Genomic DNA, 26,912 nt, shown 5'->3' with positions numbered 1-26,912 from the left:
ACAAGTTATTTAGAACAATAAATGTATCATCACTTTGTAAAATTAGTAATAGTAGGTCCTAGTCAGTCTAGTTCAAAATTGATTTGATTTTGGGGGCATCCCAATAAAGTTCTTCAAAAGTTTTTTTTTATAATTTTCAGTTGTTAAAAGGTGAATTCTTTGCACAGAGAGAGATGTGATCTGCCCTTATGGTAAAAAGATGGTAAAAGAGTTGTGAAAGAAAATTATTTAAGTCAGGGGTTTCAGAGACTGTCCAAAAAGTCTCAAAAAATAGAGAAACTTTTCATCCTAACTTTTTTTGTGTAAAATCATCAAACTGTGACAATTATTATGGGACTTTTGTTTACTTGCTTTTTTTGCTTTTAATATTTTAGAATTAATGGAAGCATTATCTTGAAGTCCTGAAATGAAGAATTTTGTAATTCACCTTCAAAGTTGATTTTAAAACTTAACCATGAAACAAAATCTTTTGCATTTGTATTTAGAAATAATAAAACAATATAAATACAGAGATAGGAATTTTTCATCCAAGCAGACCATTTTATTTCTCCCAAATTAGGTTTCATCAGAGGATATGATAAAATCTCAAATCAGTGATAATATGCTTTTCAGTGTAATATATGGCTCTTCCAAAGATTTAACATTTTGCCCAAAGGTAATACAGTCTGCCACTCTTTTCCACTTTGTGTCTCATCTATCACAAAAGCACCATCACTAACTGAGCACATGAAATTCACCGCTAGAGAAGTCATTCATTTTTTTTGATGGTTTCTTATTTAAAGATAACCATTCAATCTGGAAGATGACAATAAAAAATCCTTTTATTTTACAGTGTTAATAATTAATGAAAGACCAAAAATATAAGGACTGAAATGCATTAACTGTTATTTATAAAACACTGTCCGACGTCACTGTGATGCAAGTCTGTGTTGCTTGCACGGTATTTTATGTCTTTTCACAGAGAAACCATTTCACATCCTGTACTGTTTACATTACCTTGGTCTTGCAGGATAGGCAGCAAAGCACTACAATGGATCAGCCAAAAGAAAAGTTAAAAAAGTAAGATGCTAAAGTTAGACATCCCAAAGGAAGAATTTTGAAACCTTCTGGCTACTGCAGCTTCTGTAGATCTAGTCCATATTTATCCATACCAGTCAGCAAAATTATTTCTTATCCTGATAAGATTTTAAAATACTAGAAACTACACAAGTGGAAGCACACACCTGCCTGAGGGTCAAAGCAGGATAGAAAACATTTCCAGTATGTGTCAGTTAATCTCCTATGCTTTAGGGGTTTATTGTATTAAACATTTGGCCACAGCAGAATTACTTTTTATTGTACAGTTACATTACTTTGCACTATCCTCACCTTCCTGCGCTGGTAACTTTACATTACATTACTGAATTACTTTTCATTGCTGCCTCATAGGGCTGGGGCCCCGGGTTAAATTCTGCACCTGGGGTGCTTTCTGTGTGGAGTTTGCATGTTCTCCCCTAGTTCATGTGGGTTTTTGCTGGATGCTCCCATAGTCCACAGACATACTAGTTGGTTAATTGGCTCCTATGAAAATTGGAGTGGTGTCTGTGTCTGTGCAGTATGTGCAGGGTGTATCCTGCTTTATGCCTGTTGCTCTGGTTAAAAGTGGTTAGAAAATGGATGGATCTCTATTCAACACTTATTATGGTATACATGCAAATAACAATGCATAAATAAGAGTAACAAGTGCATTGTAAAATATTGTTGGTTGGCTGTGTGAGAATCCTTAACTTGGACTATAATAGTTGTTGCAGTAGAAATGTAGAAATGGCTTGGTTATTGCTTTCAGTTAATAGTTTTTCAAAGTGCTCTTTCACAGACATGTCTGCAGAATATTGCTACACCAAACAGATAAATAATTGCAGTTTTTTTTTATTTTCATTTACCTGATGCTTCATATCCTGACCAGGCAGTGAAAGTACCTCACAAATGGAAACACACATCCTACCTGAGGGTACTAAATTTAGTACTGGACAGTGCTGCTGAAAAATGATCTGAAACTTGTGGGCTTATCATTTGTCCCATTTAAAGAAGCCAAGATTAATATTACCAGGTTTTTAGTTGTCTTGGGTACATACATATTTCCTGTCCCTGAGTAGTTTATTACTGTTGTAATAATATATTGGGGTTCCTTAACATGTTTTTCAAGTCATTTTAAAAATAAAGTGACATGCATTCTAGACTTATGAATAATGCACCACCTAGTTTAAACACCTCACTCTGCGATGATCGATACTTCAAGCGGAGTAAGTCACTATGTTCAGGACAGAAACTTCTGACATTTTCAAAAGACTGATATAAACAGCTCAGTCTGTCTGCTCAACAAAGCAAATTTCCACAGACAGGCACTGCATTTATAAAACCAGAAAGAGAAGGTTCAATAAGGTTTGGTAACCTGCCAAGGTTGAGGCTGTTCTGTTTCGCATCAGTCATTATCAGTCCCATTCATCACTTTTCTTTCATTCATGTGTCTTTCATTAATGCTTTACTCACCTAACCTCAGGTCATTGTACTGTTGGCGGCTTCTTAACTTTTTGATTTAGTTTTTCTTGTTTCTTAGTCATTTGATGTTATGTATTTTTCTGGGACAGCGTATCCATTCTGGTGTGTTTGAAAGATTAATTCTACAAAAAATGTCATTTTAAAATTGTGATCATTTTAATTGTATAACCTAACTTTACACAGTTAATTGTCTTTTAAAGATTTCTCTCAGAGTTATTCTTTAATTCAGTTTGTGTTTTAAACAGTTTATTGCATCTGGAAGAGGATTGTGCAGGAAGAGAGATGCACATGTATCTCTGGTTCCAGAATGGGTTATGTCTTTAGATTGTGATCAGGACTGTTACAGTACACATGTGCTACTGGAGTAGGGTATGCAGGATATAGCCAGGATAGCCTTGATGTTCCATATAACAGTGCCCTTATGACATGCCAGTTGCTTGTAACCAGTTGGATGAGAGATTCACTTTCGTCCTCTTTCATGTGATATTTCTGCTTGTAGCACGGTGCAGCTCAGTATGAGAAGATGTAGATGGATCAACAAACCACATTTCAGAGGAAGGCTTGCACTATCCTCACCTTCCTGCGCTGGTAACATTTTCAAGGTTATCTGGGGTAAGCCTTAATGCAGACAGTGGCTGATTCCAAATTAAGTTGTTTTAAAAATAAATTGTAATTTTCTGTTACTTTTTTTAAATATGTTGTGTAGGTTCAGGGTTATACCCACATTAAATGTACTTTTCTTTTTTTAATAAAGCAGAGCCAGAGATTGAAAATACGGTATCTATGGATTAAATTGCCGGAAAATGAAAGAATTTGTTCAGATCCATTAGATCTTTCATTGTGATATCTGACCTTATTTGGCTTTGCCCTTGTTAATGCAGAGCTGAGGCATTGATTAGTCGTTTAATTTCAGAAAAGACATGCATGTTCATTTTATTTGCAGAGTGCCTGTATGTTTCTCAATTAAACAACTGACCTTTACAGAATGCCACTAAACATGCAATTACTTGAAGGCAAGGGCACAGAAGGGTGACAGGAAATCTTTCTTTCTTTGAATTGTGCTTTAATGTTAGAATATGAATCTAGAAAGATATTTCTTGCAAAATACAAAAGCAATGAATGACATGCAAGTGAAAGCTTATTCTTTTTTTCTAAGTTAGCACAAACAACAATGTCTAATTGGTATTCAGAATACACATTTCATAGCAATGTGAAATGGGAATTAAGAATATACCCCGTGTTTGCATATTCATATCCTGGAAAAATATATTATAGTATATGTACTATCTAGTTCAGTTTCATTAATACATAATTTCTTAATGTTTAAAATGTCTGCTTTTTCTTCGCTGTACTTTGATTTCACCTTAGACAACACTCAAGAGCATTGGATTTACTAAAAATTATAAACATTGATATTGAAGAAAATTGCATAAAATGTCAACAACAATACAGATATTGTGCAATACAAAGAAACACAATAGGTTTTCAGTAGGAAATGTCATACACTATGAAAAACCCAAACACATAGTATCAGGTACAGTATGACCCCAATGAGCTTTAAAACAGTCCTGTTGAAGGTCCTGATCTCTGGACAGACTGCTGTGAGATAATTGGATTCTCTTCTTGTACTGCTGCAGATATCAGGAGAAAATCTGATATTCACATTTTTTTTAAATTGTGTTATTGTAATCCTAGTACTGTGTGGCCTCGCATTGTCCTGTTTGAAGATTAGCATTTCCAGATTAGCCTGCAGAAACAGAAGAACCAGGTTCAAGGAATTTGCCAATGTAGTGGAGATTCGTTTGCACATCATTACAGTTTTACTGTCACATCGGATGGCTTGAGCAGCAGTTTGCATGATGTGTCCAGAAACATTGTCTTCCATCAAGTCCATCAAGCATTCATCCACAAAAAAAAAACACTCCACCATTTTCATGCTGTAGCTATCAAGTCTGTACTCAATCTGCTATTCCAGATGGATCAGACAAGTGTGATTGTGCTGGGCTTATGTGGTTACTTTCTTCCTTATGGAGCATGGCTTTTCTCTGTTTCTCTGGTTTACTCTGCTGATTGTTGCAGCAGAAAATCTCATTCTCCAGGTGAGTCACTTGCAACCTGGCAGTCTTCAATATTCAGACACATAGTGGTCATTACTTTTTTCGTTTTTGCATTAATTAAAAGTTTATGATTTTGAATGCCTGCTATTTGAGTTGTAATAATTTTAACTAAATTATAAACTGGGAAACCTGAGCACCAGCCATGAAACATAATATGACATGATCATAATCACAACATTGAGATGATAAGGATGATCCATATTTTATGATAAGGAACAAAATGTACTCCAACAGCACACCTGTCTGTTTGCTATTTAAAATATAAATAGCATTTTGTATGTGATCAGTGAATTATTACTATAGAACATGCTGTTGTATTTTTTTTGTGCTTTAGTATCTCTAGTTTGTTTAGGAAATTGCACATGATCTTGGAGCAGGAAAGTGCTTTAATTTTGGGTCACCCAGAAAAAGTGCACCCCACGCTTTTGCCATCAAAACTTCTAGAATGAGCAGAATTATGAATTTCCTTCCCAAGTTAACTTTTCAAGCACTGAATGTTTCAAAACTGTTTTTCTGGCGCATGACACTTGATATTCAGCAGTATTGCCAAAATTGTTAAAAAGATTTTTGATTCCATGAAGACCATTCCTATACTTTTTTCGGGTTCTACCTGAAGTTGGTGGATTTCTGTCCCCAAAACCATCCCTACAGTACAGCAGCAGTGAAATGGGAGACAGGACTATTTCTCGCCTTGTGCACCACGAGAAAGAAGTTGGTGTCCTCATTGTGCATGGAACTCTGAATCCATTTTAAATTAGCAATTTATTTTAAAACTGTTCTTAAAACTAAAAGAAAAACAGTATTCTAGATTTTACAGTGCTTTGAGATGCTTTTCGTGGACAGAAAAAAATACTGTTAGGTTGGTGTTGAGTGCTTCTCCTTCACAAAGGAGTGCTACATTGGAAATGGCTCAGATAGTGTTGTTTTGAAAATGAATCCAGAAGATTCACACTTAATTCACACACCAAGATAAAGCTCAGGCTTCCTGTAGTAAATCAGTAATTGTAATATTAATATCCCTATTAATTGTTGTAACTAGGAACTATGACATTTATTTGAATTAAACTTTACTGCTTGAGATTTAATGTGCTTTGTACAGTAACAGTGGTGTAGAGGAGTGGAAGGTTTACATTTAAACCCAGATGAAATTCTACCCTTAAGCATTGTTAAATTTTAATAATTAATAATTTAACATGTGGAGTTGCTGTAATAAACAGTTACAGTAATAAACAGCTCACTCCATATTCCAGGACCATATATTGTAAAACAACAGTTCTATATAGATATAGATGGTAAGGCAAAGAGATGGAACATATTAAAAATATTGTGCACTTCCAGCAAATAAATGTATATGTATAGTGACTAAACTATTACAATATAAGCACTATTACTGTAATTATAACAATATAATTTTTAAAAAATCCACATAAAGTATCTAGAATATACTGTATATAGAAAGAGCTAAACTGTAGCAATATATTGAATAAGTACAATTTATTGTGTGTTGACATACAGTATAAGTTATCAAGAAAAATAAAGGGCAAACCAAGATGCCAGGAAATTACAGCTGTTGTTTGTTTAAACTGCCTACTCATGTGAAACACCAGTGAGAACATATCATAGCAATGGAGCAGATTTTGTGATGTACTGTATTTGCTTCCAAGAGTATTTACTTACAGAAATATTTACAGGTGTCTTTCTCTTGGTGTCAGGTGGAAGCAATCTTGTGAATGAGCTTCTGTATTTCTTTATTAGATAAGGGAGGTAACTTTGATATAAATCATGAAATTTTCATTTAACATAGTAGTGCTTCACTGGGCTTTTAAACTGACATCTATATTTGTAAAAAGGAATATATGTTATATGATATAGAAAGCCCTGATACTTTAAGAAATTATGAAAACCTCTTTTGATTAGATATAGAGCCCTAAGCATTAAAGACTCTCTCTCTTAATGCAAATGGTGTAAAGAGAGATGGCATATGTTGTTTGTCTCCAATCACTGTGTTTCAGTGAGGTCTCACACTATCAGTGGGAGGACTCCCCTGAGTAAGTGTGGGTTTCGTTTTTAATATTTCTTTGCAGATAAACAGTGCTGTGAAAAAAATGCATGATGAAGCATTACAAAGCTCATCTAAACAACTTACATGAAGACATTGACTGTGAGTTGCGAGTGAATGATGTACTGAGAAGGCACATGTTTGCTTTGTTTTGTTTTCATAAAATATCAAATGCAAGCCCTTATGATGCACTACCGTTTTGATTTTTTTGTTTAATGTTTTATTAAGTCAATTTAAGATCTCCTAATTTAATTGATATATTAAAGTTACTGAATCCAGTTTAGGAATTATACGCTTTCTATTTCGAATAGGGGTTCGCATTTTGAAGTATTGTATTTGAAGAATTTTGCTGGGATACGATTTATAGAATACTTAATCAAATAATTAACTTAAAAATATGCTTTTTTAGCCACATTAAGCACCATTTTAGGCTACCTAACAGTCATCCCTTCTTTTGTAGTGGGGGAAATGTTTTGCATTTTTGTTTTGTTTTATTTTTCTGCTCACATCAAATGATAAATAAAAATAGAAATCATATTCATTTTCAGCTACAAAAAAATCTTCAAATGTAAGGCGTGGAAGCGTTAGAATAGTGATGGACCTTACTAGGGAGACAGACCAGACTATCAGACAAATACAGTACAATATGCAAAAGTAGAAAAAGGAAATAACATAAACTGAACTTTTATTTTCCTTATAAAGGGCCATAGTTTAATTTGCTCCATATTTTACAAAGATCTAATATTTGAGTGACAGAGTGTTTTTTATGTAGTGTTCTTTCATTAATTAAAAATAAATTAGATATCCTCACAGAATGTTAAAATGAATCTGTAATATGTCTGATCATTGAAAGATAGCTCTAACAGATATACTAAATAGACCACTAATAGGTTCATAAAAGAGCATAGTGGCAATGTAATTCTAGCTTGAAAAAAAGACATTCTTAAAAGTGCAAAACAACGTCTTTCCTCTGACTTTTCGTAGGAAATTAAGTGTTGAAGGAGCTTTAACTACTGTACATTGTGAACTGAATGCAGTAGATGTAGTATGCAATAATAACTGAACCTTAACTCATATGCTGATATGTTATTTCTGTTTCACTGAAACACTTTCTAGTGAGAAAATCATAGCTATGCCTACAGATATTGGTGATATTCAAGTGAGGTTAAGAAGTAGGTTTAAGTCTTTTTGGCTTGTAAAAGAGATTTATGAATCCACTTACAATCCATTAACAGTCCTTATTCACCAGGACTGGTGTAATGACTGGTGATGAAATTCAGATTTCATGAGAAATCTGGGAAATTCTAGTAGACTATAAACTTGGTATTATTATACAGTTACAGCTTTAGGTGACTAGGAAGTGTCTCTAAGAGTTGAGATGAAGCGTGTCACACCTGGCAGTCTAAGCATATCCAGCTAGAAAGCAGAGGGGATATTTGCTGAGAAGTGGGGTTCCCCTGATCAAAAACAATTGCAAAGTTGACCTTGGTGTACCTTCAGTAGTTAATTAAGTTATGGGTAAATAATTGACAATGAACAGTCCAGAAACACATAATATAAGATCACATTAAGACCACAGAGAGAAGTAAAAGAGAGAGACTGACAGGAGAGAAGAGAGGAGGAGGCCAGACCTCAAGGAGTCGGAATTTGAAACTTGTGCCAGGTGAGAGCCCCTACTTCATGATCATCCAGACAAAACCTGATAGGAGCCAAGTATTTGAACCTTGCTGGAGGGAACTTGCTGTTCTGTGTTTTCAGGGAACTTGGGTTGACTGAGTAAAAGATACCTTGGTTAGAGACATCTTTCCTGCTTAGAGGAGCATTTTTTAGAAGAGGGATATAGGCTCCCATTTATTTTGTGGCATCTGGGTTTGCAGAGAGAGAGATTTAACAGCATGTTGTATTGTATTTATTTAGAAGGCAGCTTACCTCTTATTTGACCTCTGTAGGCATTATTTAAGAGTTTAATACTTAGTAGAAGTCTGGGGTTTTCTGAGTTATTAGGATGTACAGTAGGTCTCTGAAACTCCTTGTCTGCACAATGTAAATATAATAACTTCAGCATATACTGTATAACTATAGTGTAATGTTTGTATTGTCATTACTAATAAATATTTTTTTTAACCAAGTGTGCCTCAATCATTTTTCACCAACACTGTGCCAGAGAATAAAGACTTCACATTCTTCTAATTATACCAACCGTTCAGATATATTCTAGAGAAATCACTTACAAGTTGGGGGTTATGATAGTTATTTTGTTTATTGATTAATCCACTCTGTCAGTGCCTGTTTTTCACTATTTTTCTAGCCCATTTTGTCTAATACCAACAAAAAGAAACTATCCTGTTGCTCTCTCAGGCAACTTATTATAGATTTCCAAATATATTGTAGAACCTAATGTCTGTAGAACAGTATATAATATGTTTATAGGGAATGAGAAACATTTAGCATGTATTTCACACTGGGAGATCTTGTTTAACAAATCATGATATTGTGTTTATGGATTTTCAGACAAATAACCAGTGACTTACTGGCTAATCTTTTAACTGTAATGAATGCAGAGACACATCAAAGCCCCAGCCATCGTAGAAAGATAATATTCAATTAATTCTTTACATTTATTCCTGAGTTGACTAATAAAAAGAAAATATTCCCAGCTGTATTAGCACCTTATTCTGTCTTGTAAAATGCCATACAGTATGTTTAATGTCATCTGTGTCTATTATGAAGGTAATACAGTATAATATTCAGTAAAATGGTAAACTATAAAGTAAATGTTTTAAAATTTAAAAACATAATTTAAAAATTATCTCTTTATTTTTGTCTATAGTTGCTTATATTGCAAATAGATCCAGATGATATATTTACTTTTTTGTAAAAACAAATGTTTGGGAAGACGCACCTTAATCTCGCCCATTTATGTCTATCTGAGTGTCAGAATAATGTTTCTAGTTTAATTGTTTTCATGTTTCATTTCACATCCCTCCCTTCACCCCATCTTCACCCTTGCAGCAGCTCTTTCGCTTATCCTTCATCCAAGAGGGTGGTGCTGACAGCCTTGTCCTTTCAGACAGGTTGACATTCTCCTCACACCCAAAAAAGTTTATTCATTCAAATCACATCTCTTTTCCATCTTAATTAGGGCTGTTACTGACATAACAATTACCAGTTCTCTAACAATTATCAATTAGTCCTGCAAAGGACTAGTATTTCTAGCTTCTAGGTTTTTCAATTCCATGTTACTGTTCTCATGTCAGAAAACAAATTGTAGCTGCTGTTGTTTCAAAGCCTAACACTAACCATAGGAGTGGGCCCTTTAAAGAAATACTGGGGAATTTGGAAGAATTTAATCTTCACTCTGGTGCATTGTGTACTAGTCAAATCAATAAAGCTTATTACATTGTGTACCTGAGCTTCACTATCACTATCTAATGTGTCATATGACGCTTTCCTTCACCAAACCTCATGTCAATCTCTGTGACACCACCATCTGCTGTTACAGCCAGTACATTTACACTCTCTGCAGTATTTTATTTTTTGTCTCTGGGCTTTTGTTAGAGGGAATTTGGAAACCAAACATAAATCTGTTGCTGATGATTGTAGTCTCAGTAAATCTGATTTTACTACCAATATTTGGCCATCGTGTAACGAAAGTGTTTCAATTCATAATTTACTAGGCATCAGCAGACAACAATATGAATTTCGGCCTTCCTAATTTAACAGTGTGGGGTCAAAGGTGAAAGGTGCATGGGCACCCCTCAGGGAAGGCAGTGAGAAATCTGTCCAGCTCCCTGACAGCCTTTCCCAGTTCAAACTAATGCATAGTCCATTGAGTGATGCCTCATTTGGAAGAATAATCAGTGTTGTCTGTTTGCTTTATTAAAAAGATTTGCAAACTGGTTTTGTCATTAGCACTGCTGACTTTGGGGCACAAATTAATCTTTTTGGGGCAGCTTGTTATCCAAAATCAATTTCACCTGATGTGAGTGACCTTAAGGATATTTTCCCTTTAGTTCAGAAACACATGAAATGCTAAATTTAGGATCCCGTTATTTTTCAGACTTTGTCGAAAATTCTAAAGTATTTGTAATGCAGTTATACAGAAATTCTGTCTATATTCATATTCACAGGTGAAAAGGTGATCTATTATTGCTTTTAGTTTTCTTTTACAGATGAAATAACTGTCCACCTCATTTTTAAAATTTTAACTTTTAACTTTTTCTCCCACTTCTGTCTTATCTGTACAGTTCTCAGACTTTCTCAGTGAAAATGAGTCAAAGCCTATTTTGATGCTATTAATTTATTATTTAATCAGTAATAAACATTTGTCTAACACAAATGTTCAAGTCCTTCGAAAGGAGGGCCACTTTATGAAAAGGAGCCACTTCTACATTGTACAGTAAATACCATTTTTGGAGTGACAGTAATGGAGAAGAGAAGATTCCTAACCATCTTGCTTGATCTTACAGGCTCTTTGGTGGGAGTTGGGGATGTCATTTCCCAGCAGTTGATTGAAAGGAGGGGTTTGGCCAATCACAGCATGCAAAGGACAGCAAAAATGATGAGCATTGGATTCATTTTTGTGGTAAGTCGGCAGTCTCATCTAGACAGCATCCCCATGACCGAACAGACTATAACAATGTCATAAGTGTATTTGGTGCTGAAAAATAGCACTTCTTGTAAGCTCAGGAGGTTTAGCGGACTGTCTGTATTCTGCTGGAAAGCCCATGTCTACAATTTTAGCTTCCAGTCCATATATGGAAGGGGATACTGCCTTGAACATGACTGTGAGAGGATTGCTGAGGATCATTTTCTCTACTGACAGACCTATAAATGGGTGGACAAGCAGAGATGAGGCAGATGACAAAAGAGAGAGAGAGAGAGCCATACAGAGCACTTTGAAGTGTTCAATATGGTGTGAAGTTTCACAGGAACTGACTCAACTTATCTTTGGTCTTTCAGCCTCCAAATGTTGTGTTAAAAGATAAAGATCAGAATGAAGTAAACTAAACGTCATAGTGCATTAATGTAATGAATAATTTGTTTATGAACAATTTAATCACTGATTATTATAAAATATTTCTTAAGGAATTACTATGGGTGAATACATCTAGGTGACATCAGGATAAAGCACACTGTGGGCTAATTTCAGCCCATGCAGTTTGTATGAGCCTGAACACAATATACCTGTTGTAGCTCATTCTCAAGAGTAAATTGTAAGTTTAAAAATAACATACCATTTAAAATGGAGTAGTATTTTACTGCCTTATTATGTGGACGTAAAATACAGTCTCACATTGTGTCAGTGTGGTATGTTATCATAATTAATTATCCATGTAGTAAATTGTTTCTTACCTAGACAGGTAAAATATGCATCTATCATTAAGTTATTTGGAGGACCTAAGATATATGTCCCATTCAACGGCACAAAGTGTTCAGTATCCTCCATGGCGTAATGTATCGTGATTTGGGGGAAGAAATGGGTTTAACAACGTTGTGATAATAAGTCATTTTCCTTCAACATTGGAACACCTAGCCTCCTGGTATTATGTAATCCTGCTTCAGTGGGGAAATTAGCAAAGAGGATACAAACAGAATGAACCACTCAATCCATCCATCAGTTTATCTCGTTTATGCAATATAGAGCCTAACTCTGCAAGCAACGTGCACTAGGCAGGACACAACCTGGAAGGGAGATCATTCCATTGCAGGGCAGACACAAACATAAAGACAACACACTCACCACTTTTAACACCAGCTAATTAACCTATCAGTATGTCTTTGCACTGTGAGAGGAAACTGGATCACCCAGAGAAATCCCTCTTGAATGCAGGGAAAACAAATTCCTAGGTCCAGAATTGAACGGGGACTGAACTGAGGGCCCCAGCACTGCAAGGCAGCAATGCTAATCATTGAGCCACAGTGCTGCCCCATCACTCATCACCAAAATTTTTGTTTTCTCATTTTAAAGTATTCTGTTGATCTTGTTTAATTTATCAGTTTTAATCTTCCTTCTGGATTAACATGATTGTGCTTCCTACAAAGCCTTTGGAGTGTGTCTTTTTCTTTGTTCAATATACTACACAATAACTACAGCACTGCAGTACTATGTGAGGATATTCTGTTACTATTTTTTAATTCTCTTTGAATGTAGGCAAAGTTTTATTTTTAATAGTAAGCTTCTTAAGCTAGCTTGAACAAAATTCATATTTAATTGCAGCCAGAAAACCCTAGGCTATGATAATGATTACCCACAGATTTAAAGCATGTTTGTTTTTAACAATATGCTTTTCTGTAGATTAGCGTGTTTTGTTTGAGAAATAACATTGTGAGTATTACAGCAATGGTGGTTTTAGTCACAAAGATATTTGTATCTCTGCACCTCAAAATAGGATTTTTTAAATATTTTTGTTGCCTATATCACTTTATGATAGAAAAAAATGGTTGAGGCTATAAGTAGTATTTAGACCTGGAATGAAAATGTGCTTTTGAAATTTATAGAATCTTATAATGCTCATCATAAGAAGAAAAGCATCAACTATTGTATCAAATAATAGCTTGAACAACCTTAGTTTTGCCAATGTGAATGTGAATGCTGTTTTGGTTAGTGTTGATGTGTGTGGTTTTAACCTTAATTGGTGTGGAAGCAACAGCCTGGTTATAATGATACTGGACTCACCAACACCTGGAGAATGAGCAAGGAAGTTTATGGGGAAGGAGGAGAGAGGCCAGCAGTAAGTACTGGAAAATTAGGGTTTCATTAAATATGTTTCTAGCTGAGACATGTGGGTGTGGAGTTGTCATCTCTCTGAATTTCAATTTTTTTCATTCCTAACTCTATTTGATATATAATTTCATTATTATTATTATATGTTCAGGTGGGTAGCTGCGTCAGCATGCGTAGGCTGCAAAGGAACAAGTAATAGGTTTATTCCATGCTGAAAAGAGAAGAAAGAAAACACAACGTTTTCGGCCATAGAGGCTGCTGTGTTTTCTTTCTTCTCTTTTCAGCATGGAATAAACCTATTACTTGTTCCATTATTATTATATTGTTATTAATATATACTGATGGAAAAAAGAAATGCAACATTTTCTGGAATGCAAATACTATAGTTAAAGCTTATGTACTTTCACAAAAAGTTGTCAATTTGTTTTAAGCCCTCTGAGTAGCAATACAGCTTGTGCAGTGAGGCATTGCAACTTGTGTTGTGTGTGTCCCGACTACAGAGAAGGTTTCAGCAGACCGACAGGACAGATGACAGTCCAAGATCCTGTCGCCTTCGACTGACCACACCAAAGCAGGACTGATACATCAGACTGGTCCATCTGAGAGATGGTTTCAGATCTGCCACCCGTACTGTTGCTGAACTGCCGGCAAAAACAATGCCTGCATCAGTGACAGCACAGTAAGGCTCCATGCTGCTCTCCTTAGAGCAAGGCGACCTGTCAGAGGCTCTCTGCTCACACCTCCTAGACATCATACCCAACTGGCTTGGGCCAGAGAGAGGCTGTGATGGACTCGTCAGCAGTGGCATCAGGTCCTCTTCACAGATGAGTCACTCTTCAGCCTGTTCCATGCAGACGGGAGGGCCAGAGTGTGGAGGAGGAGGTGTTTCTTTGTTTCATCAGTATATAATGATTAATGATACACTCTCATATCATTAATTCAATACCCCTAAACCTTATGTAAAATTTGGCTATAAAGCAACATGGTAACAGAAGAGAACAATTATGAACCAAATTAATCGTATAAGGCTAACAGGTTCAGTACTATCCAAACTTTTATCCATTTTCTAACCACTGTATTTAGTACAAGGTCTCGGGAGCAAGCAACAAAGCAAGCAAACATTTCCTTTAACAGTCCAAAGATGTATGGGTAAGTTGTTGGCATCGGGGAAAACTGTCCCTGGTTTGAATATGTCTGTCTGTGTGTGCCCTACAATCTAGGATAGGCTCCGGCTTCCCCATGACCTTGTATTGGATACAGTGGTGGGAAGATGGATGAATGAACATACCATACTGTATTGTAGATTGTATTCTGAACTATGTGATTTTTGTTGACACTTGATTGCTCACCTCAGTATCTAACTCATTATGTGCTGGTGAAGACCACTGAGGTTAAAAGTTAAATCTTAGGCTAGGATTATCTGGAACTATTGAGTAAGAAACTATAGAAGGATGTTGATAAATACTTTCTGAAACTGGTATTCCCCAAGCAGCAGCATGTAATTGACAGAAAATCTCAGGTTTGGTTTGGGACTAGTCATCCAGGGGCTGTCCTGGGTTTCTGGCCAAAGGTAATGTATGTTCCAAGCTTGAAAGGAAGTTAGTGCATGTTGTTCTGCCAATCCACACTATCTCTCATGTTGGGCACTGTGGTTTTTGGAATGTGTCAAATGGTGAATGACTGAACGACTGTGCAGGTGGCATGACAGAGGAAACTGTCTGCATGTCTCATTCTCTCCCAGAGAGCCATGGGAGTCGCTGCTGGAGAATCTCAGAGCAATTGTTTTGGGTTTATCAGAAGCTGAAATCTCCCACAATGACACAAAAAATGTAAATGATAAATACAACCATGGAATCTGATGTACTGTAGTCCATCAATTCAACAGTTCTGGCACAAAGTAATGGACACATTATATCATATTGTGAGCCACGGCATTTCAGTCTCCCAAAACGTTGCTTTATTAAGGATCTGTAATTCCTGTATTCATTTGTCAAGTGTCATTTATCACTTCTCTTATTCTCTCTTACATTATTAAGAACAAGATAAATATACCCCACATGAACTGGGTACATTCCCTAAGAGAATCTTAGACCTTTCCTTTCTAAGCTAGAAATATTTATCTGGTTATTTAAAACCCATTTCTCCAGTCTGAAGGAAATTAATGTTAAAGGCCATGTGAATTCCTTTAATACACAATAAATGTAGATAGTAGCTCTTTTGATACTTACCTCTGCATTTCTGTATCTACATGTACATATATGCATAACACAACAGCAGTACACAAGAACTCAAAGTGTCTACAGCAAAGGTTTAGCAAAGCATCTCAAATGATCACACAAAGAGTTTCGCAAATGAGTTGCAGACTCACCAGATATTGGCTCAAAGGGATATGTAATCAAACACTCTGGAGTTTACTTAAAGAGAATATGCCTGAATTTAAGGTCACCTGAATTTACTGGGTTGGACTTTGTTGTTTGAATATGTTAAAAGCTATGATTAGAAATACCTCAAAATAAAACAGTTTTTATATGATCCCTTTCTTAAATGTTTTGTGAAATAATGTGTGATGCATATACATTTTTAAACTTAATATTTTATTCAAAACTGAATTCTCAGACTGATGCTGACAACTCTATTCTTGCATTATTTTCAAAGCTTCTTGCTTTTCATAGTTCTCTACATGAAAACTGTAGAGCAACAAAATGTAAAAACTGTGCAAGGGTCTGAATACTTTTGGCACAGCACTGTATAAATTATATTTTCTGATAATAATCACCTTATGATTTCATTTATTTTGATTGAATGTGGTATGTAAGAAGTGTGATTACTCATAATTTCTTACTGTGTATAACACCCACTACTCTAGGGTATGTTCAAAATTAACAACACAAGTACGTACATTGTCTTACATTGTTTGATTTTATAGCCTGACTGCCAATTCAATGTGTTGAATAAAAGTTGACTAATGCTTCTGGCATGTTCTTTTTTCAGGGAGTAGATCTTTTTACTGAAATATAGCAACCAGTAAACCAAGATGAATTTTTTACTTCCTCTGCCCCATCTTAACCATGCTTTGAAAATTTCCTTCTAACCCTATTCAGCTGTAGCTGTTTTGTAGCATGATGAAATGTGAAACAGAAGTCTTTGTCACTGATAGCAGTATTGCTTTTATGTGCCTTGTAACATACCGTATGTACATGTAACCCCTCTTCTACCAATATGTTTGCCAGACATGTCTGTATTTTCCAGGGTCCTGTAATAGGAGGATGGTATAAGGTGCTTGAGAAGATCGTCCCAGGTGGGAGCAAAACTGTGGCTTTCAAGAAGATGATTTTAGACCAGGTTGGTTTAAAACACTAAAATAAGGAGATATATATTATTCTAGCTTCTAATATCCTCACCAAAGGTTTCTGTTTCACCGTTTTCCTACTTCAAACGACAGGAACCGTCACATTATACAGAGAAGCAAATGTCTTTGTTCAGAAACCTGCAGTTCAGATTCTTCTGGCTCTACGCTACCATTGATACGCACTTCATTCCAGATGAAGGGAAAAACTTGAAAGTCTGTCTGAGGATAATGCATGCCGTCGGCATGTTATGTGCTGGAGATTTTTTAAGTAAAGACCATTGAGGTTGAAAAGACGAACATAAATGAATGATCCTGATACCAGACATGATGAATTGGCAAAGGAATTACTAATCAAAAGGGTGTCAATCTATGATCCTATTGATGTCCGCTTCATGCACTGGTATGGGTAAAATCAAAGCTAATCAATTCAATTAAAAAAGGAATCAATGAAGCAGATTGTTATTTTGTAAATTATTGTCATCCTTCAGTATAACCCATACCATTAAAGACTATCCTATCTATATGATCTATGTGTTACACTCACATATTACTGGTTCAAAATATATTTTAAATATTTGTGTAACCATCAGTATTAATCTCTCTGTTCAAAAAATAGGGTCATGCTATAGAAATATGAACAAATTGTTGCTGCTGACACTTATTCTTGCTGGAATGCTGTACTCTTCAGTCAGCCTGGTTCCAATCAGTGACGAACTGGCATTTCAAGGTGCCATTGAATTTGTAAGTAACGAGCACTACAGTAATAATAGGTTGGTGAGACCGATATTTTTCTTTAATTGCTTCAGCTTATAGAGCCACATACTTATAGAGTGTGTTACTGTTCCAAAACACCTTAGTTTGTGTACTTCCATTTGTTGAAATTAATTAATGAAGTTTTTTTTTTGGAGCGCTCATGTGGGTTTCCTCCGGGCACTTCAGGTTCCTCCCGCTATTGAAAGTCATACTGGTACGTTAATTGGCTTCTGGGAAACCTGGCCCTGGCGCAAGTGTGTGCATGCGTGTATGTGTTTGACATGCTCCTGTGCAGGGTCAGCCTGCCTTGCTGGCTGGCTGGCTGGCTGGCTCCACATTCCATTTTATACAGTGCCCCTTTGATGCAAATATATAGTGAGCTCCTCAGTCGTTTGTTTGTTCATTCTGCATATATCTCTTTGTATGAGTAGTGAAACAGCATGTTTTGAGCAAAAGGGAAATTAATGCATTTCATTGTTGTTTGGTTATAAACATAGGGACACTCTGCCCCGCTTCGTACTGAGCCCATTTGAGAACAATATGCAGAAACAAATCTAAAGTGAAGGTTTACACAATACAACATGCAAAAATACAAAATAGACGATATACAAGAAATGTGCCTATACAGTATATCACACAGTAGTAAATTCATTTGCATTCACATTTTCCTTTCCGAAATATTGGCTCAAACTTACTCAGGGTTGTGTACAGTATCGGAGATATTTTTTAGTGGTTGTACATTAAAATAGACATCTGTTACATACAGACCACGTTTCAGACATGCAGTTCAGGCTTGTAACAATGCATCTCTTGCAAAACAAAATCCATGCACAGTGGATTCCTTTTTTGTCAGATGTTGAAATATCAGAAAATCTTTTCAGAAACAGGGGAGAATAACCAACATACTTATGAGTAAATGCTGTTTATTTTTCTTGCCATGTTTACACCTTCAGTGTTAAACAGATTCATGTATGTCCTGTAATCCTGAAAATAACAGTGGTCGATTGCATCATTGAATTTGTCATTTATATTAAAATAACTAGTTGAGAGTAGTATTTTTCTTTCAAAAAGAAGTCTTCTACAGTCCATATAAATGGATTTTCAAGCTGATTTTAGAGTTCTACGTGTTCATTATCTAGGAACCTAATGTCAGTGTATAGTTGATGCTGCCTTTTTGCCAGTGTAAATAAAGGCTGCTTCAAAGATTGTGTCTCCTTAGATTTCACTGGACCAATAACCCTGGCAATGAAATTGGTCTACGTTTTACAGGAGGTGGCATCAGTAAAGCCCACATTCATTCATCATAAGATTTCATGGCCACTGAGCAGTAAAGCTTTATTGTATCACACAATAAATGTATTGTATCACACAGGTAAAAGAAGGAAGTGATACAAAATTACTCAATCAACAAGGTTAAAAAAGACATAAATTCCTATCATAAAGTACTGTTTTTTTCTGAATAGACTATAGCTGTTGTGGCGTTTAAAGGTGGAACATACAGCTAATAAATACAAAGTGCTATTTTACAGATATTTTAAGATACTAAGGTGTCATTCTCATTGTTTAACTTAAGGTGCTGTCTCATTAATGTCTTTTGAAGATTACAGTTGCTTTAAGGTCATTTGATGTGTTAAATGTCTTGCTTGGTAATCTTCCATACAAGCTCTTAACTATTCTTAAAATGGTTAATTGACAATGATGATGGGACTGTTTCCATTACCTTTACTTCTGCTCTTTAAGCAGTCTGAATGTTTTGTGTGATTGATTAGACAGTAACGGTTTTAGGAGCCAGTGTTCAGATGCTATTGTGAGAAGCACAGCCTGTGACATTAAGAACAAGAAGTACCACAAGAAAAGGTCAGGGTGAGGGCCAAGCTGTTTTTATAAAATGGACAAACTTTTTCATACATTACATTCCCTTCAAACGCAAGCTTAATATGTCACCTTTTAAAAATAATTTCTCAGCTTTTTATATTAAGTGTGATATTTACTTGTCCAGCCTGCAATATAAAGTAAATGTTGATGATGTCCTCATAAACTGCACCATTTTCTTTACAATTTTTAATGAAATGCACAACAGCCATATTGATTATTTTTATTTTTCTAATGAGAATATACTGTACTGTAATCCAGATCTCTTTATGGTCTGCAGCATTTTGTGTTTGGCTTAAAGATTTGGAAAACAAAATTGGAGCTTAAAGACAAAACCATTTTCACACTTTATGCAAAAATCTATATTGAAGGGAAATCTCTGATACTGACATGTATTCATGACTATCATCGTAAGTGTTAACATTATGTTCATATTGTTCAAATATAAACTGCAAACTTATAAAAAAGTAAAACATTGACTCAATACAGAAATCCATTTTGTATTGTCAGTCTTTAAAACGGAATGTTGCAAATTCATCTGAATATGCAATTATATATTTTTAGAATTTCATTGTAAAATCTGCTTGTTTTGCTTTTTGAAATATGATAAAACCAATTTTCACATGTTACAACAAATTAATAAAGAGCCTTGATTCACTCCAACCTGGGCAGCAGAATTTGGGTTTAATGCTATTTTCAAAAATAATCCTGTCCCATTTATAAAATGCTCAGACTTCTGAAAGGATATCACTGTACAGTGTATTTGCTAGCCTGGCTGGAAAATTACTTCCGCAGGACGTGGTTTGCTTTCTTTCTCTCATGGGGTTTCGAAAACAAAGCTCAATCTACAGCTTCCTTTTCATTTCTTAGAGTCAGAGGATGGCCTGTTATGCTGCAGATTGTTATACAGTGTTATACTCTGGCCTAAAACCATCCTTTTCATTAATTCATAGGCTTCAGTAGGCTTTATGACATTCGCATATGATAGAAAAATGTAAAGAACCTGCATTATTGATGTATTCATTCAAGAAATAACATTCATGTTATAACCCTGTAACCTGTAAATAGAAAACAACACAATGAGAGCAGAATCCAAGATGCATGAGCAATGGGGAAAGGAAAATCAAAGCTATGGAGTCTTATTAGCTGTCATTCAACTAAGAAGAACATTGCTTTAGCTCATTTCTGTTCTTCCTGAATTATTACAACATAGCAAATTTATTCTTTAACTCCAAGATATCACAGAAAAATAGTTAGATCCCATAGTATGAACATTTGTAGAGCCAGTTGAATAGTTTGAACTTTCAAAAAGCTAATGGAAGCTTTTGCCCAGATAAAGCATTGCCTTTCACATAACTCAGCTTAGCATAAGTTAATGGCATCTGTGTCTGCCTTACCACCATAGGTGGTATGAACCATGTTTTCTAATGTATGCAAAGAGTATACTTGCATTATCTCTGTAGATTGTGTGAAAACATATGTGGAAGTACATACATTTGTATCATGATTAAGATGCAAATTTATCTCCTGTAGATTTTTAAACCTCAGTTATTATAACACTTCCCCCTGCATCTAGAGTTTGTAGACTGCACATGTCTTTCACATTGCAAAAGAAGCAATACGGCTGTTTATGATTGTTGTATGTACGCCATGGGGCTGTTTATGATTATGTGGATGTGGATTTTTGTATTTTTTAAACCAGACAAGCATAACATATAGAGTGAAAGTGGTTGTAAAACATCTTCCTTGTCTTTACTCAGCTGTTGTATTTTCTTCAACAGCCTCTCCTCTACACAGAACTGCAGCACTCTCAGTGTCAGGTCAATAGAATGACTAGTTTGCAATTTTACTAATATACAGTACTCAATAATTGTTCAAAAACAGAATTACATTGGATAATGCATATAACCAAACATAAAAGATTAACCTTAACAGACACCTGATTAACAGACACCTGAAGAAAGCTCCACGGCTGAAACGTTTCTCTTTCTTCTTTTTTTCAGCATGGAATAAACCTATTACTTGTTCCATAAAAGATTAATACCCAGCTGCAGACTCTTATTGCAGTCATGACAACTCCTTCTTTCATAGGTTCATTTTTCAGTTCTTCAGTTTTTCTCAGCGTCACAAAGTTTGTGACTTCACTGTTGTTGCTGGTAGTGCTCAAATCAAGCTCTAAAGATTTTACTTTTCAGCCTGTGTTGAAAGGTACCTTTCAGGTACCTATCTGATGCTATATGCCCTTATTCAATTGAGATTAGACTACTGTAAGACTTTCTTTGATGGGATATCTTCTAAGATCTAGCACTTTATTCAAGGGGTTATATTTTATGATACCAGTTAAGCTTCAGTATGTCCAGACGTCTGCAGTTCGTGTGCTAACTAAAGGTGCTCAATTGTAGTGAACTGTCTAGCTCTAGATAATGTAAAGGATTTGCTTTCCAGCTTTTAAATTGAGATTGGCTAATATATCATTGATTTCCATACCTCTTGTAGTCTTCAGATGCTATATGTCATCCCCTCACATTCCATTAAAGTTCAGCAGTGCAAAGCACAACTGTCACATTCTCATCTCACAAGACAATTGTTGTTATACTGTTCTTATACAGTATAAGCAACATAAGGATGTTCACTGAACTGCTAGCAATGTAGTACCATGCAGTCAGGTTGCTATTAATCACTACAAGTTCTATAGTGACTAGACAGTAGTCATTGCTGTTGGACCTCCCCATCAGTTGGTCCATTGAACACAATTAGTCTCTCTGACATCCATTATGGCAGTCTACACAAAATGTTATGTTTCATTACTGTACCATTGTTTAAATCTTCTGTACCTCTCCCACATACTGATGGAGAACAAAAGCATTGTTCTCTAGATAAGCAGGACATATGGTTTCCTTTCTGAGTTTTTCTTTCTTGATTTTCACCATGCTTGGCATTCAGCAGGTTAAATCACCTCATCATCAACTGCTTTTTGACACCAACTATGCTTGATCAACTCTCTTTAACAGAGTGATTAGTACTTAACCAACAAATCTACTTGAGTATGTCATGGTCAGACACAAAATGCATTTACTGTAATTAATTTTCAAAATTGGTATACTTTATTTTTCTGAAAATCTGCATGGAAAAATAGAGCAGTAAATGTATTTTTGGAGCCATACTAGTAAATGTCATGTACAGTAATGATGGTGTGCAAATAAACAGCTCAGGATTGCCATCCAAATGAAGATGACAAAAAAGCAGCCAAATGATACAACACATATGGTAAACATCTCCTCAGGATTCTCTTCACTTCATTGCAACTTTATTGCTAGTACAGTATACAACTAGTATACAACCCTAATATTTACAATCAAAATGTTTATGTTCTGTATTTTTTATTTCAGTAGTAACAGCTTAAGCAATTTCTTATCTCTTTTCCCTACAGGCAGCATTTGCTCCATGCTTTCTTGGTTGCTTCCTGTCTATCACTGGGGCTTTAAATGGACTGTCAGTGGAGGAAAACCTGGCCAAGCTGAAGAGAGTAAGAGTCAAATTAAACTCCAGGTTATAGTTCACAAAAACCATAATGAAGAAAGAAATCTTCCTGAAAATTTTTTTGTGGTGGTTGGCACCATCCATTAAATTATGTCAGTTCAGAAAAAGTCTGGTAGAACAGGTTTTTCAGATCCACATTCTTTGACTTCATTTTTCAAACGATGTTCTGAACAAGGCTCAGTATGGCAAAACAAAGTGAGCAAAAATTGTACTCCATTTTAAACAATCCAGCTAATTTCTTGTGCCTGAGTGGTTTTCAGTGTGCTCCCACATCTTAAAGCAATTAATATACTCTACCATTTGTAGTTCTTGTGCAATTTGTGTTATTTCTGCTCAGATCATATGAAGGCTGATTGTTGTATCTTTTCCAAAACCCATTAACACAATTAATAGATGAACAGCAGAAACAACTAGAATGAAATTAGTGAAACTACTGTGAAAACACATACTTTGTGTTTCTTCAGAATATTTCTGTATTTCATACATCCATTGCTTTGTTTCAGTAGTTCATAGATATGAGTGTAAACATCTGATAACAATGCAAAACAAACATGAGCAAACACAACTGGACTGAAGGGCCATTGACATATTTAACGTTGTAATGTGACATGTTAAAAATTGCAAGTTATAATGCTGATTCACTGATCAAAAATCAAAAGCCATTTTGTAGGTAATATTCGTCAAAACCTAACTGGTAAAATCTGAGCCACTGTAATTCCATTCAAGAAAGTTTAAATTGGTCATTAAACAGAGTTTTAAGGGAATGTTCTGCATCTAGATTTATATGGGTGTTCCAGGATGGTGTTGAGTGTGAAATCAATTTCCCTAAGGGATCAATAAAGTCTTATTTTATCTTATCTTAAATGTGAATACATCTGTGTAGGTAAAGAAGCTGTAAATCAAGGGCTAATGGGTCATAAACAGGTAGGTCTTTAAGTGCATGGCAATAAACTGGGTAGAGCTCTTTTTCATTAAAATTAATGTACAAAACACAAGTTGACTACCAAAATGTAATAGAATGTTTTCTGTTCTAGTGTATATCTCAGAATTGTTAAATACCACTTTAGAAACATCTCTAGTATTCCCATTTTCAAAGTAAGTTATTTAATCAGAAAATTCTATAATAAACTTGCTTCACAGTACTGGGCCAATCTGTTGCTCTTTCGTGTATGTTTTTAATTTGCAGTGATACCTACTGTAATAAATATCCATGATAAGTGATGTCAGACTGACAAATAATCCACTGAGTGATATAAATATTTTAATTAATAAATCTAGGAGAAGTGGTTTGTCATAATTTAGTCTCAAACACCTACCATTTTTGGACTAGCCATTTGTATTTGTTATGACCATTGAACGAGTACATAACACAATGCGTTAAATTACGCAGAAATTACCACTTTGAATGGAAAGCAAAGACACTCTTCTAAATGCTCTACCACCTGTGTTCTTTTTTTATAGGAACTAGCTCTTCAGAGCTTTTTGTGATTAGAATGTCTTTAAAATGTATCTGTTTGATACTGGGATTATAGACTTATAGTGAACGTAGCATGTAGAATAGTTTTAGAAAAATTTGATTGTCTGGAATATTCAGTATTTGTCATTTGTGAACATCACTGAGGTCTGGTACTCCAGAGCAGTCAGCCGAACAGAGAACAATAAAAGAACAAAGTGCAATTGTGGCAGCAACAGGCAAGCCTCTGGGAGTGAACTCCTTGCTTTTCAACAGGGACAATTAGTACTTTTAAGTACTATGTCCAGGTTTTATTATACTCTTAACGGGTTAAATTGCATTTATGGGTCTTTCCGGTAGGTATTTGAAAATGTTTGAGGAACATTTTTCAGAAATAAGTTATAACAAACTATAAATAAGTTATATCAAAATCAACATTTTAAATTGTAAGAATTGCATTTTAAATTGAGAGAAATTCAGAGAAGACAGGTCACAAATGAATGACAGGGAGCTGCTGGGTTTTTCTTGCCCTGTTTGATGTCATTCATGTGACATCACAATTCCAGCTTTAAGGCAGGATCTGTCATGTTAAACTCATAGAATCTCTTACCTTCCTTCAGTTTGTAGGATTTCAACTAGCTATCACCTTAAAATGCAATCACACTGTGATCTTTCTGATTGATCAGGAAAATCATTGTTATATTTACAGTACCTCTTCTGTTGTCTGCTGCAGATCCATAAACAAAGATTAAACTGTGACTTTCAATTCTTGTCATGGATTACCATGGGGTGGTACTGTCTAGTCCCCCACTCGGCGTCTAGTCACCTACTGGGATTCTGCTAATAGACAATTTGAGATGAAGGAGGTAAAAACCAATAAAATCTTATTCCATTTTTGTAACAGCTTTTCACCAACATTTTGGGTGTAGTTTATCAGATATGGCATTTTTCAAGGCTGTCTGATTTCGAAGTTAACAAGCTAGTGTTTAAAGAGGAGAGCAGGCCAGGTCCATCTTTTGCTTTTTTACAGAATATTGGGTTTTTGTTGGATATGAGAAGATAAGTCATTGACACAAGCAATAGCTTCAGCTGGGCTGTGCTTTAACACACTGACAAAGCCGACAGGTTAAGATAGATTAATTGGACTACATTAAGAGGAATGGAAGAGCTTCTCGTTCTTTCAGCTATGAGGGCTGAATGAGAACTGAATGAAGCCTGAGGAGGGTTCCTGTCAAACGTGTCATAAAAGCAGAGTCCTCTATTGTGCAGAAAAAGAAATGAAAAACAGTATGCCTTCTACATGCAGTCATGTCCTAATTCTTTTTTTCACCTGCTCATGCTTGCTATTTCATTTAGCTCAGGTGTACCAACCAAATCAGTATGTCAAATACACATACACATGAAATAGTTTAAACACTGGAAATTCATAATTTATTTCAAAGCATGCGCAGTATGCTTCTTTATATTTAGTCACCTTCCACAAGGATGCAATGAAAATCAACAGTTCAATCAAATTCATCACAATTCAGCTTTGATGTATCTCTGCCCTTAAATCCTCAATCAAGTGTGGGTTAGGCTGGAATCATCAATCTCTCTAGAATCCCCATAGGTAAAACCCACATGGATTTAGATCAGCATGCAATGATGGCCGTACTTGACTATTGACATCAGAGAACCTGTTCAGCCGAACTGTAAAAGTACTCAGGCAAAAGGATGTTTGTGAACCGCAAACATCAAACTCTCTAAAAAAGATTCTTTGAAAAAAGCATAACTCCCACTGGCACTGAAAATTGTTTTAATTCACACTTCATGCATTGTCAGAAATCAAGGTTAAGCTGTTGTTTTGGGAAGGGGTACACTAAAATGTAAAGATACAGTATATATTTTTGAATTTGGATTTAGTTTCATACATAAAGGCATTTTTTATATTAATTATTGTCAGATTTTTTTTTAAATATCTCAATTAAAATGTATATCCTATATACGTGGTATTTGAAGGTTATAATATTTTAATACTTGAGGTAGTTTTATGCTTTTTGATTTTGTCTTTCCACCCGATACTCTCTGTCCTGGCCCAAATAATGACGGTATCATGCCATCAACAAGCTTTTTATTTCACTGGATATTATCCATGATTCCAGAATCCATCTTTTTTGTTTTCATACAAGAAGGCTTGAGCTCTACGGTCTCTATACAGAATGTCCTTATATACTTACATGTAGCCAATGTGATTGTCTGAGAGAAGAGAATAATTATTTCTAATGGAACCAAAAGAAATAATTACTTTTGCTTTTTTGTGTTTCTCAAGAAAAACACTACCACCAATACAAAACATAAATGCATGCACCAGACATCATGTGAACATCTGAAAGCACCTTGTTTGTTTCCACAGTTTTAAAATACACATTGGATGGGTCTTAAATACAAACCAGTTACAGAAATGTCATTGTCTGGAACATTATGTATGATACAGAATAAAAGTTATCTTGGACAGAGTTGGTAAA

General features: G+C 35.4%; 1 protein-coding gene across 1 annotated transcript in view; it reads left to right on the top strand.

Annotated features, from left to right (window-relative positions):
* Positions 1-26,912, top strand: part of mpv17 (mitochondrial inner membrane protein MPV17) — a 45,345-nt gene that overhangs the window by 14,628 nt on the left and 3,805 nt on the right. Inside the window, exons 2-4 of the mRNA XM_088908417.1 lie at positions 11,184-11,299; positions 16,691-16,783; positions 22,846-22,941. Coding sequence (XP_088764543.1) covers positions 11,184-11,299; positions 16,691-16,783; positions 22,846-22,941 — 305 coding nt within the window. The remainder of the gene's footprint in view (positions 1-11,183; positions 11,300-16,690; positions 16,784-22,845; positions 22,942-26,912) is intronic.

Source organism: Atractosteus spatula, chromosome 2 (assembly GCF_055471065.1).
Source record: "Atractosteus spatula isolate fAtrSpa1 chromosome 2, fAtrSpa1.hap1, whole genome shotgun sequence".
Taxonomy (NCBI): domain Eukaryota; kingdom Metazoa; phylum Chordata; class Actinopteri; order Semionotiformes; family Lepisosteidae; genus Atractosteus; species Atractosteus spatula.
This window is presented reverse-complemented; position numbering and strand designations above follow the sequence as displayed.